Genomic DNA, 14,146 nt, shown 5'->3' with positions numbered 1-14,146 from the left:
CCGTTTGAGTTGTTCTCTGGAGGAAGTCACTGAAGCTTAGTGTTGCAGTGCTGGGTCCAAGGAGGATGAGGAGCACCAGTGCCATGAGCATGGGAGCCACCAGAGGAGCCTGACCAAGGTCTTCTGGCTGACAGTGGCTGCATGGTAGCAATATCTGGTTGTGTCTTAGAGGAGCAGCAGATTAAAGGTTGTGGCATTTCCACAACTGCTCTCACCTTGTCTTTTATCACTGCCCTACCTCACTTTCTACTTGAAATATGTGTTCAAAACTGCTTCAGGCTCAAATACATCGCGAGCATCTTGTTGTGAGAACACTTTGGTTTCTTAGTTGTGTTGGACTGGTCTTCCTGGTGAGAGCTGAGTATGGGGATTTCACAAGTGCTGCTCCTGAGACTTACTTTATGGAGTTTCCCTTCTCTTTAGGGCAGATGCCTCACAGATATTTCTGGCTTCCATTTCTTTTTGAAATTGTAGGGTTCTGGTGGACACTTAATTGCAGTCTTTGTTCAGAAGAACCCCCAAACTTGCGTAGATCAGTCTAATGAACCCTGTGCCAAAGCCTGCTGGATTGCCCTACGGGAGCAGGAAAGGCCCTTGTCTTTACTCCTCTTTGTGGGATACTCTGCAGTGAGTCAGTGGGGTAGAATTTGAGGAAAGTTCTTTCTGAGATATGAGTACGGGATGATAGTTTCTGCAGAGCTGACCTATGCTAATTTAAATCCCATTGAGGCTGGGAGCTGATGGAGGAAGCAAGCAGCACGTTGTATAAGAGACGCTGGTGAGGTGGAGCTGTCTGAAAAGCAGTGCAGTTGACAGACATCATCCCCCTCCATTCCTCAGATAACATGAGCTGTTGCCTGTTTGGTTGCATTTGAGTTGGATAAACATTGAAGCTTTTTGTTTCCAGCTGACTACATGGAACTGTCTGATAAACCTTGTTATTGAGATGATTTTTGTGGTTTGTGGTAGGGATCTTGAACATCTGACCCAAAATATGGGCAGGAACAGATGTTTGCTGTTTTGTCATGTCAAAAACCTCCCAGTCCCATTAAGATTGGGTGTCTCTCAGTGCCTGTAAAATTGGGCATTGTCTTATAAAACCAGTTTTCCAATGAAAAAATGGTTTCAATACAGACCAGTTACGCAAATACACTAAAAAGATGAAATCCCAGCATGGTGCTTGTTGCTGATTTCGACCACTGTAACATGAATTCATCCCTGCTTAGTCTGATATTTTATCTATTCATGGTGTTTTAAAAACTCAAAATTTATATAAAATAAGGAATTAGATCATAATTGGGTGTTTGAGTGTGTTGGTTTTCTTTTTAAGCATGGCCCTCTGAACCAGCTTTATAAATTTAAAGCTTGATGTAGTGGTAAAACTGGACTCGATGGTCAAATCACACCACCGAATCCTGTGGTGTGAAAAGATACCAGGTTTAGCTTTGGTACCAGCTGATGTCCTTACCCTGTCAGCCAGTCACCCTTGCAGGAAGAAGCTGAGCAAAGGCATTCTGGAGCCAGTGGTGAGGGAGAGCCCTAGCCCTGCTGGTACTGGACACGCTGCTAATGGGCATCCCTTGATGGGATGGCTGGATTCTGTCCTCCCTCTGGTGCCTGCCAGGGCTCAGCCCGGTGGCACAAGTGACTGCCCTGGGGGCTGGGCTCCAGCCTCTTCCCCAGCTGGAAAGAGACTCTGGCTGCAGATTATTTTTCTGAGACATGAGGGGAGTTGGGGCTTTCCAGGCAACCCTCTGCTCCCAGAGTGGAGCCTTTTGGCCTTCCCTCTGCCAAAGAAAACATGGGGTGTGGTGGATGTGATAGGATTTTGGGTTGGGCTGGCTTTCCTCCTCAGCCCGGAAAGCCTTGGCTGGTCCCCCCCTGTGCACACCTTTGGCTGCAGTTCCTCTGCCACGCAGTCCAGCTCTTGTGCCTGTGACTGCACACCTCAGCATTGTGCTGGGGTTCTGAGGCTGTCTGGACAGAGGGAGGCAGCTGGGGAGAGCTGCTGGGATTTACAGCAAGGTGAGGGTGGATTTATGTTTCCTGCTGAGATGTTTACCTGGCTGCAGGTGGGGTGGGGGTTGTGGCAGCCCCAGCCCTGCTGTGCCATGCCAGGCAGAGCTGCTCCACAACTACACAGCTGATAAGAGCCTGTGGAACAATGGTCATTAGTGTCACCTGCCAAGAGCTTCTGGCCTGCAGAGGTGGCTGGGCTGGTGTTTAGAGGACAGCAGGATGCCTTGTGCCTTAGCTTGGAGGGAGTCCTGTCTGCTCTCTCAGAGCGCACTGGGTGTGAAGAGCAGAGGTTGTGCCCCTGCAGACTTTGAAATCAACATCAATCCTGGCAGTTTCCTGAGCAGCTGCTGGAAAACCCTGTGCTTCAAAGGTACGAATGGCTGCTGAGAAGAGGAAAAGACTTTTCTGATCTCCCTGACTACCAGGGTTTGGATGAAAAGAAATCTTCCTTAATTGTAGCAAGGGCAAAGCAGCAAATTTTCTTGGGGTAAAGGCAAAGAGCTTTGAGGCACAGGAGAGGTTTGATCTTTTCCAGTCCGGTTTCTGAGTCTGGGGGGGGGCATTTTACCTTGAAAAAAACTTTTACAATTTTTGGGGATACTAATCAAATGCCTTCTGCCAGAGTTACATGCTGGTGCAAATACTCTTGTCTTTCCTAGGAACCAAGGTTGTCTTTTCCTTAGTTCACATATTCGGACTAATTTGTCGTTGGTTTTGCAGCAGCTTGATGTCACCTAAACTTTGGAGTTCCCTTTTCTCTGTACCTCTTCTTTGTGACTGGTATAATCTTTTTTGATGATGTCTGACCCACCTTGTTCTGGCCAAGTTACCCAAGGAGCCTGAAGAGAGAACTCTGCGATTGGAGTGAATGTACCAGCCCCAGCATTATGTGCGACTTTAAGCCCTAGAACTTGAGGTGACAAAAGCAAATGTTGCACTTCTTGGGAGGAAGAAAGTTCTTTTTGTTCCCAGATATCTAGTTACGTATTGCTGCAGGCTCCTTGGTACCTTTCACCCTCAAAAATCACTTTGTCCATCAAGAAATGAATATGGTATGTAGAATGAATTGGATTTGAAGGGTGCAGAATCAAAATAACAGGAGAAAATCTTGTTTGTTTGTTTGTTTGTTTGTTTTCCAGTATAAACAGGGGAATTATAGGAGCCCTAAACTGCATAAATAATTGATGTTGTTCTGGACTACAGTATCTTTAATGGTTGCTGATTACTGGATGTGTTGATTTATTTAGAGTATGAAATAAACCAACAGGAAAGAGTCAGCTGTTTTTGAGGCCTTGTAAAAAATCTCTTGTTTGTTTTAATGTGGGACATGTTGCAAAAGAAGGTGTGAGGCTGAGTATCTCCTTGATCACCATTTGAGCATGTGTCTGAGCAAATCCTCTCACCCATGTCTTTTTAAACCATCTTACTGAGGTCAGCCCTCTCTGTGCAGTGTCTGATGCCTTCCCCTGTCTGTGTTAACAGAGCTCCTCTGGCTGTCAGGGTAGGGCATGAAGGCAGGCGGGAGGGTGAGGGCTGGGCTGCCAGAGCAGCTTGTGCTGTGGAAGCCCTGACCCCACTGGGGTGGGCTGATGCTCAGGGGTTTCACCAGCCAGAGGTATGACCCCCTTCTTGTCTCCTGGTGATGGTGTGATCTGGGCCAGCACAGAGCAGCCAGTGAGGTTTGGGCTGCAGCCTTGCCAGGCTGTAATGGTGCAGAGAACAGGAGCAGCATTGAAGGGAACTTTCCTGGAGCCAGTTGTAAGGCATACAATTCCTGCTCCCCTAAAGAGAAGGGGTGGAGAATGTGCTTGTCTGAATTTTCTCATAGCCTCTGATCTCTGCTGACCCAGCTGCATGCTTTTGCTGGGAGAAACTTCGACTGCTTAGCATAATACTCCAGTCCTGAGGACATTACTCATGGTAAAAGAGCAGTGTGTGTGGGTGGGGTGGATTAAACTGAATGTCAGAGATGCCTGGTTGTTGCTGGTGGCCTTGGAAATTTGTTGCTTCATGTCTGTCCTTTCCAGCAACGACCTGGGTTTTCCTCTCAAACACACATAGGTGCAGTTTCTCCAGATCTTGTTCTTGGCTGACGTTAATTTTCTCGTTTTTTTTATCTCTTCATCACTTCTTGCAATGTGTTCAGGTGTGGACTGATGAGTGATGCCGGAGGCTGCAGGGTCTGTGAGAAACTGTGAAGAGCTGACAGAGTGAGCATGTAGGGTGCCGGAATGGGTGAGGGGAGAGGACCAGAAAAAATTGAATTAATTTTAGACCCACCCATCTATTTTGACTCACTGAGTCAAAAGGAGCTGAGTTATGCTGCTTTTCATAAAAATGCTTCCCACCCTTTCTCCCTCTAGTTTGCTGTGGGCAGCAGCTTCACTCAGTATACCCCACGGCTGCCTCTTGGATCCTTGCTTGCAGGAGGAAAAAAGGCACCATGTACCCCTGTCCAGGGACTACAAAGCTTGTTAGGTAGCATGTATGGAGGGAATTACATCAAATATAAAATGTGGTTGTGTGTGGCAAGCTCTGGGACAGACAGAAGTTTTATGAAGAAGTTCTGTGAGCTGAATAAGCAGCCAAATGTTTCTCCCACTGCTAAATCAAAGTGTTTTCTATTGTAAATGCACTTGCCCAAAGACTTTCTGAAGACTTGGTATTTCATAGTGCTTTCTTTGCTGCTTGGCCACCAGTGCAAGCAGATAATAGCAAGTGAATTGTCTGGGAGATGGTCACATGGGCTTTGCAAAATCCCGGTGGTGTTGGCAAGGTGGAGCCCAAAGTGTGTGTGCGAGGGAGCACATGTGCACAGCTTCACTTTGTAGTTTAAGAACGTAATGTGATTTTCTTCTACCCTAACCAATCCTGAACCTGTGGACCTCTTTTTAAAGAAGGGGTCCAAGCCTATAACTGGTCTAAACTGTTACCTACCTACCTTGAGTTTTGCATGAATAAAGAGTGCACAATCAAACCCACAGGTTGTGGGGATTATTTGTTTCTTCCGTATGCTGGTGCATGTGTCTGAGCTGGTATCAAGGACATAGTTTGATTTGTCTGGTTGTAAGTATCTAGATTATTTCTGTAGTAGACTTCTTGCACAGAGCACCACCCAAGCAGAGCTTCACCATAAGCACACTCTGGGACCTATTTTGAACATGGATCAGTGCTGCTCTGCCTGTCTCACCGTTGTCTGTTCAACAGCAAAATGACCTAACGGCCGTGTTACCCAGTTGCCTGGGAACAATCACCCCAAGGTAGGGCATGGCTCCTTTCCAAATGAAGCCTTTGGGCATGATGTTATAAGGTGTGCAGAGCTTTATTCACCCAGCCATGGTGTCTCTGGTACTGGGAGGATCCTGGTGCCTAGTGAGTCTGCCCATGTTCCCATCTGCTCAACCCTAGTGGAGGAAGCCCAGACCAAGTCAGGGAGCTCTTTTGAAGGACACGAGAGACTGTCCCTTTGCACAGGCTGTGACTTGTGCAAGGTTGTGTTTGCCGTTTTTTTTTCCTTGCGGTGTCTTTCAGCCCTCCTTGCCTGTCCATGCAGAAGTGCAGTTCTGTCCTCAATACTGCATCACCCACCTGTAGAATGTAGAAGGTGTGCAAGGCACTGCCTGCTGTTCCTTTGGCTCCTGCTGGTCTCTGCTTCATGCTCAGTCAAGAGGGGAGAGAGGCTGGGGCAAAGCTTTAGATCATCTGAGAGCAGGAGTAAAGCAGTTTCAGGCACAAAATTTACTGGATCCCTGCTAGCCTGAAGCTTTTGTTCGTTTTTGGAGTCTTTTTGTGTAAGCTGGCTGATAGCTGCCAGTGCTCTGAGCACCTCTGCCTCCTTTCTCCCCAGCCACATGCCTGCCCCTGCTGCTTCCCATGGACCAGGCAGGGATGTGACCAAAATAAAAGCAGGAAAACGTCACAGTGACAGCTTTGTGCTCCTCACTCAATAACAGAAACGCCTTTTGCTTGACAGCACTGAGATAAGCCCAGACCTTACAGTGAGGGGGGAAGGGAACATTATTAGTAGCTATAAATCATCCTACAAGGATAGGGGGTGGGTTCCCTCCATACCCTGCCCTTGTGCAGACATGTTTGCTGTGACCAGTCCTGGCAGACAGTATGAGCTGGAAGTTGTAGGCAGCAGTTTGTGGAAGGTTGCGTTTCAGGGCAAGTTTTTTCCAGACTTGAAGAAGCTGTATTTTAAAACGTGTTTACTTTTGGCAGATACGCTTCTCTTTTTTTTTTTTTTTTTTTTTTTTTTTTTTTTTTTCTTTTCGTGCAGCCTTGTAGCTTGTCCTTAGGGGAGAGGATTATGTGAGTCCCTGAGTGGATGGAATAGCCCTTGTGCTACCAGTGGCTCTTATCTGATGGAGAGGAGCACTCACATTTCAAATTCCTCTGAAGCGGACACAGAAGGGAACTGACACCACAAGCACTGGGAATGCACTGAGATGTCACTGTGAATGCCAGCTGCTCTTCTTGGTGACTCTTGGAGGTTCCCCAGGAGGCTTCAGTGTTTCACTGTCCCTGGCTGCTGTGGCTTAGCTGTTCCTGGTGATACATGGTCGTTTCTACCAGCCTATCACATCGTATAATTACCAGTCTTGAAATGCAAGCTGTGTGGCTGAGTCTCAAGCAGTATTCCAGTGCTGGCGTTAATCCACTGTTGTTCTTGACCCTTTGGCAGCTTGTCTGATTGAAAATGAATCATGGTTACAGTGTACTGAGCTTGGTGTTCCTTGCAGGGGTGAGTAATGTGCCTCTCTCCCTTCTTTAGTAGCAGAGGAAATAAAGGCCCCAAGAAACCAAGTGACTCAGTTAAGGTCCAGAGACAGGAGAGGACCCGCACTGTTTCCTGCAGGCTCCTTTTGTTCTAATGATATCCTTAGGGATATATCTTGTTTTTTATAATGACTGCTCCCAGATATGGTGGGACTATAGGCAGCTATCAGTGCTCAGGATTTATTCAGAGCTGCGAACTGTCCCTGTGTGGAGGTTTTGGCTGGTAGAATTGTTCACAGTGGCTGGTAAAGGGCTGTGTTTTGGATTTGTGCTGAGCACAGGGTTGATAATACAGAGATGTTTTTATTATTGCTGACAGGGCTTACACAGAGCCAAAGCCTTTTCTCCTTTTTGCACTGCCATGCTGGTGAGGAGTCTGGGATGCATGGGAGGCTGAGAGGAGACACAGCTGGGACAGCTGACTCCAGCTCACCAAAGGGGTATTCCAGACCACATGACATCATACCCAGTATATAAGGAGGGGGACGAAGGGGAGATATTTGGAGGGATGTTGTTTGTCTTCCCAAATAACCATTATGCCTTATGGAGCCCTGTTCTCCTGGAGAGGCTGAACACCTGCCTGCCCGTGGGAAGCAGTGAATTAATTATTTGTTTTGCTTTACTTGTGGATGTGGCTTTTGCTTTCCCTATTAAACTGTCTGTATCTCAACCCAGAAGTTTTTTCACTTCTACTCTCCCAGTTCTCTCCCTGGTCCTGCAGGTGGGGGAGTGAGTGAGCACCTGAGTGGGGTTTGGCTGCTGGCTGGGGTTGAACCAAGACACCCTGTCACAAGGTTTAAAGAGATATTCTCAAGGCAATGAATCCAGTGGAGTGGCTGCAGATTGCACTCAATGAATGGCCTTGATAGGTCACCGGTCAGCTGGGGGCTGCAGCTTGGCAGGTGATGATCTTCACATTTAAATCATTAAATGGATTTTCTGTATCCACTTGGTGCTTTGTCTGGTGTTTTCATCAGCATTTCTGTCAGTTCAGAGACTGCTTGCAGCATTCAGAGTGCTGTTCAGATAGACATTCGCTATTGGTTGACACATCTGGAGCTCTTTGGATTAACATTGAACACCTTGGTCTGCTTGGACATCTGTGAACCACGTCTGTGTCCTTCCTTTTTCCATGAAACACTTTCCTAGTAGAGAGGTGAAAAAAGAAAAACATCTTGTGATTTTTTCTTCTGGTTGGGGAAAATAGCCCACTACAACTGTGAGGAGATACGCTGAACAGCTTCAGATTTGACCCAGGGTCAACAGTGATTGTTGCTAATGTGTGACACCTCTAGAAGGGGAGTGTTTCCCTGGGGGCAATGATTTGCCAACCAAACCCTAATTAGGAGGGATCTCTAACTCTTGTGAATGGTATTCATGTCTGAAAGCTCTGCTGGGTTTGCTCAGCTGCTTTCCAGCATGCTGAAACCTAGCATGAATGTGTAGAATGAATTCCAGTTGAAATGGACTCATAAATGAGGTATGTCTCAGCTGCAAGGCATGCTTTAATCTGTACTCCTGTCTGGGAGCAGTCCACCCTTCTCATTTCCTCTGCCTATTAAATAATGGACGAAAGCCCGTAGAAATCGTCACACTCCTTTCACAAACTCATTAAAACTGCACAAAATCTTATGTAGTGTTTGCAAAACCACAAACATGATGTTAGTCACCCTCTACCCAGGTGATAATTTTGGCCCAAAGAGGTCTCAGTTGTGAAGAGGACACCTCTTTAAAAGAAGTGGGGTTAAATGAAGAAGCCATTTAGTTGATTGGCTTGACAATGCCAAGTTTAAGCTGGGACCTTTTTCATGAGGAGTGTCATACTGATGGCATAGCTGCATACTGCCTTCTGTCTGGCACCATATGGAGAGGAAAGGGAGATGCAGTATGGCAGAAGGTATCCAGGTGAACTGTAGTCAGGCAGGGGGGTTGGTGCTTCTACTTTTTCAGACGCTATTGACAGCTTGTGGTTTAAAGATGAAGTTTCTGATGCCTTTCTCCCTTCCAGTCTGCGTAGATCACGCACTGCTTTGGGATTGATCTTGCTAAAGTCAGTAAATGTGTGTTGCACCTGTTCCTGGAGAAAACATATTATTACAACTAAAGAAGCAATCCAAAATCTTGAGCCCAATCCTTTCCTTCAAGGAAGAAAACAAATGAGACCATAATGCAGGCAAAGCTATTTGTGATTGGCATCGGTATTGCAATGACTCTGATGTTCTTTTCTGTCACCTCTGTTCTTAGAGACTTGGACTTTTGTCCTCAGTGCCTTCTGTTTCAGAGAGCACTTCTCTGTCCAGGAAAGAACAGTGTTTCTTTCTGTATCATCTTGCTCTCTGGCATAAGGATTGTCTTGAGTGAAAAATACCATTTCTGTTATTTACCTGTTGTCCTCGCTCCATATTTCTATCTGTGGAGGCCTAAACAAAATCCCCTGTCTAAAAAACCTAGATAGATTTCTGCTGAGAATTTACTTTCATTAATTTAAACTTTTTTTTTTTCCCCCCCAGGAACCTGTGAGAAAAACCCACAACTTCTTCAACTCTCTTTAAAATGTTGCTATGGAAATCTCCTACCTGGAAAGTCCATTCACTCTTTTTGTTTTCTCTTAGGTGACTCCAGGCAGCAAAGCTGCAATAGCCAACTTGTGTATAGGAGACCAGATCATAGCCATTGATGGAGTGAACACAGATAACATGACACACCTTGAGGCACAAAACAAAATCAAGAGTTGCACAGATGAACTGACTCTGACAGTCAGCAGGTAAGCAGCTGAGCAGGACTGGGGCTGGAGAGAGGGAGGGCTGCAGGGTTAGCAGTAGCTGTGTTTTGGTTTGACAGTAGACCTCTCTGGCTGGTTTAATTTGTCCTCTTAGTGCTTTGTCTGGCAGGCTAGCAAGAGGGAATTGCATTTCATCCTTTAATCCTAATGCTGCTTGCATTTGCTGCACTTTGACCTTATGAAAACAACTTTCCAGGTGAGGAATTGGTGGATAATTTATGGCAGAGTCTGTCAACTTACTCTGTTGCTCCTGACAGCAAGAAACCAAAGATGGTCTCGTGTAAACTTCACTCAGAGCAGAGGAGGTGCAACCAGAGATTACCTTCTTTCCTGTTGCACTCATTTAGCAGTTAAAATATACGCTTGTGGGTTGTTCCAAGGGATTAATTGCCTGGTTTCTGCCAAGCACAGACTCAAAAATGTTGTACATTTTGAAACCTCTTGATCGAACAGCACTGTCAGTCTTAAACAGTGGTGACCCAGGGTGCCACAAATTACCTCTTAGGCATCAGTCTCTCCAAGTCTTGAAAAATTGAAGGCAGGTGACAGCTGAGCCACAATTTCTGTCCCTAGTGTAGAACACAGGCTGGCTTCCACCTTCCCGCTGTCTTGGACTGTGGAGCAATGGACAATTTCACTCCTTTCCCCAGCCATGCTTTGTTTTTGGGCCATCTTTGTGCAGAGAGGAAATGGAGATGGAAGGCAGGGCTCTGCTTTACATTGACCTGTTGCTACTTACCAGAACTGCAGCCTGGTTTTTTTGAGCGTGCTGGGGATTTATCCTTCCTTTTGATGTGAATCGCAGCTACCAGTGCTTTTCAAAGTGAGGTGGTAGATGCAGTGTGGTATTTCTAGGTGCTGTGGAGCAAGTTTTTCCTGTGCCTGCCTTCCCTCAGAGTGATCATCCATCAGTTTCAGGACAGATGCAGGGGAAGTGCTTTCACAAGGAGTGCAAAAGCATGCCTTAAATGACACAGTGGTTCAGTTGTTCAGGCTTTTCTGTGATAAACAGAAGTCTTTACCGTGGCTCAGACAATGCCAGGAGTTCAGCAGGCACTTCCCAGTTCAGGAAGAAGCAATGGGTCTTGGCCAAAAGAAAAATGCCTGACAGTTCATTAAGGGAATTCACAGGTGGAAGAATGGAGCACGGTGCAGGCAGTGTGAATGGGTAGTGAGCATTGCAGCAGCCTGTTAACCCCAGAGCTTCTCATTCTGGCCTTGAACTTAGCAGCATGTAATCTTCCTGCAAAGGAGTGTTCCTTTTCCTCTCCAAAATCCAGCTGCTTGACTTGGCAAATGAGTGCCATGTGGTTCTGGCTGGGAAGGAGGAAGGGAGGCTAGGGCTCTTTCAGCCTGTGGGCAAGTTCACTCTTACAGATCATTGAGTCTGTAAAATGTGTTTGCTAATGTTAATTACAAAGTCGTTAAGTTTATAGCTACCCTATGCACATTTCATTGGCCTTGGGCATGGAAGCTGCCCAGGGAGAGATTTCTAGCTGGATCTGCAGCTAGAAATCTGTGTAAAATTGTGCAGAGACTTTCAGTTCACACCACTCAACTCTTTCAAGATCCCCTTTCAATGAGGTAGCGTGAGTGTGTGTTGGATGCTTCTGCTGCTGTACTGATCACTGAGTTCTGCTGACAGAAGGCCAAGAGGAGTGTCAAAACTGCAGGGATGTGAAAGCAGTGATCTGTTTTCTTACCACTTTAGAGTTTGATATTACTACCCATTTCTCTATGGAAAATTGTGTGCATCATGTTGTCTTTCCTGGTTGTACTCTGTTGAGAATATTTTATCCCTGATGCCCAGTGTCTCCTTCTAGGCCCCCATAACTGTGTTGGTCTAAATACATTTGGACTCAGTGGTCAGAAGTGCTATATAGTCTTTATTGCTGAGGCAGGATCACTTCTTTACTTTGCAGTCTAAGGCCTTAAAATGAAAGATCTTGAGAGGATGCCTAGAGAGGAGACAGAGGAAGCATTTTAAGAGACCTGGAGCCATGCTTCATCTTCCTGCTCAGCTTCAGGTAGGGGAAGTGGGTGAGGAAAGCAGCCTGTGGGGTGGTGGTGAGCCCTCCTCTGTGAAGAAGGGAAGGGCATTGCCATGGAGGTGGAGAGGTTGGAAGGCTCTTGGGGAAAATGAGTGTCACCTGGCCAAGTGGTATGGCTTGGACTTCCTGAGCTTTGGTGGGCACAGCTCTGTCACTAAGACTTGACCATACAGTTGGCGAGGAAGGCTCACAATACAATCAGGTCATAGCTGGATGGTTTTTCTCTGTCAAAGTAGCTCTGTAAGTAGTTGGCTGAGTATGAAAAGGAATGTATATCATTTGCACTGCAACGCCACCAACCCTTGGGTCTGGTCTCCACTCTCTGCAGTTGTAGGTCATTAGCTGAACCGGTTGAACCAAGGAGCTGTCCTGGCACATATTGCTCTGACAGAGCAGCACCTCTGTGAGTTGGAGCATCACACAGCTAGTGTGAGGATGTGCCCAGCAGTGCTAGGTTTTCTGGAGTGAGAAGTCTTCTAGTCTTTCTTTTCTGTTCACCATTGGAGGGATGTGTTGTGAAAGCATAAATCCTTAGTGATTTTTAAATTGCTGATGAATTTTTAATGATTACTTACTTAAATGATTACTCATGCTAAATATTGTCTGACCTGCATTCAGTGTAGCAACAAGGTTGTGCCAGGTGGATTTCACACACAGGTCTGAGCTCACATCAGGTGTTTCAGTTTCACCAAAGAATCAGCAGCATTGTGACAGTGGAGACTTCATTTGTGACTATGCTGTAAATGTGATGAGTGTATGTGGTTTGAAGAGCCTAATGGGTAAATTAGTGCAAGACAAATCTTTAAAGGATAATATGTACAATGGAGGTATCTCTGCTGCAGAAAGCCTTTAAACTGCAAGTAGCTGGGAGCTAGGAGAATGTTTCATGGAAGTATTATGCCTGTCTTTTTCATGTGCTTTTCTGTGAACCAAAACAATCTTTATACATGCGTATTCTTCAAAAAGGCAACTCTCTTCTCTTTTAATGGTAGCCAAGCAGTTAAGAGGCCTTCGTGTTTAATAATGATTATTTAAGAGAAGTGTAAATATAGAGAATTGAAATGACTTAAACACTTCTGGTAAAGGAAATGCTGTTTGCACTGTATGCTTGATTGTGTATATCAACAGCATTCCAATGTTTCCTGTTTCGCTATTTTTCTTAGCAGTGGTAACAGTCCAAAAATATTTCAGATCAGATTGTAGGCAGGAAATCTCGTCTAACACAAGTCACCATTAAAAACGTATCAACTTTCTAGCTGAAGAAAACATGCTTGGTCTGCTTTTTCACCCAAAGTGGAAAATCTCTTAATTTCCTAGGACTTAAAACCCAGCCAGAAATTGCTTTCTCTGAATACTCCCTTCTAAGCGCACACTGCCAGGTGCTTTGCTGTTCAACTTGTGAACAGAGTTGGAAAGGTCTGTCTTCTGCCTCCAAAGTGGGTGTTCAACCATGTTGCCATAAATAACAAATGCCCACTGAACTCACTGTGTCTAGCAGCTCCTGCCCTTTTCCGAGCCTCTGTTCATTCATTTTGCTTTTTGTTTCAAGAGTAATGTAGTTACCAAGAAACCAAGGTAAAGGTTCCGTTATTGTCTTCAGCAGTATAAAATCAAGCTCAAGACAGTGCTTCAGTCAACTCAAGCCTACCTGCTTGCTGAACTAAGAAATTCCCAGGGAGATTTTTGAGTCTCTCCATAGGAAAAATGAAGTTTTGAATCTTTGAGAAGAGCTACACTTCTTTTTCCTGGTGATTTTTTTTTTTCCAAATTAGGGTGTGAACACCCCTGCACTGACATGTTAGGGTTGAGCAAAGCCTTGCCCGGGGCTGCTCCCCATTAATGGAGGAAGCAGCAACTTGTGTCCAACAAATTGGAGGCAACAGTCAACTTGCTTTGGAAATTATTTTGAGTAAGATGCTTCCCCTGACAAAGAACATTGAAAGCAAAGAAGGTGCAGAAGGAACAAACACTCCTACCACAAAATTCCCATGATAGTCAAACGATCATGTCAGTGGAAGTGCTCGTGATGAATTTGGCACACAGCTCTGTTGTAGCTGCAGATGTACAAAAGCAGACAAATGTTCATTGCAGCATAGGTGAAAATTATTTCTAAAACAAATGGCTCTTTGCCTGTGGCTATAGTCACCAGATGGGTGGTGGAACTGTGCAGCCCTGAGCAACTCAAAGGTAAAATGTATATTTATATAGGGTTTTTTTTTTTTCAACAAAGAAATTGTTCCTGTGGGGAGTCTGTCCTTTCCTTTATGTCTGGTGGCAGTTTGGGGGTAGTAGAGGGGAATATTTGTGAAGAAGGGTTTCAAATACGTAATGTCTTGTTCTGCTCCTACTGTCATTTTCCTTAAATTTCAAGCTGCTTTTCTGCCACTCTGCTGCCAGCTTTTAATACATTAATGCACCTTTTTTGTTTGCAAAATGGTCTTTTAATTTGTTGAAAGTGCTGCCAAGGAGTGAAGCTATGTTTTTGTTCTTTGAAAAGTGCTAGGATCAGGGA

At 45.4% G+C, this 14,146-nt stretch overlaps 1 protein-coding gene across 7 annotated transcripts in view; it reads left to right on the top strand.

Moving 5' to 3' along the window:
* Positions 1-14,146, top strand: part of PDLIM1 (PDZ and LIM domain 1) — a 44,034-nt gene that overhangs the window by 2,657 nt on the left and 27,231 nt on the right. For all 7 annotated transcript variants that reach the window (XR_010722286.1, XM_066191353.1, XM_066191359.1 and 4 more), the window contains exon 2: positions 9,414-9,565. Coding sequence is in view for 6 of the 7 variants with exons in the window: in XM_066191353.1 (XP_066047450.1) it covers positions 9,414-9,565 (152 nt within the window). In the remaining variant the exon portion in view is untranslated. The remainder of the gene's footprint in view (positions 1-9,413; positions 9,566-14,146) is intronic.

The sequence above is a fragment of the Chamaea fasciata genome, unplaced genomic scaffold (genome assembly GCF_029207755.1).
Source record: "Chamaea fasciata isolate MVZ Bird 193981 ecotype frontalis unplaced genomic scaffold, bChaFas1.0.hap1 SCAF_9, whole genome shotgun sequence".
In the NCBI taxonomy this organism is placed as follows: Eukaryota; Metazoa; Chordata; class Aves; order Passeriformes; family Sylviidae; genus Chamaea; species Chamaea fasciata.
Note: the sequence above shows the minus strand (reverse complement) of the source record. Positions and strands in the feature narration are given on the sequence as shown.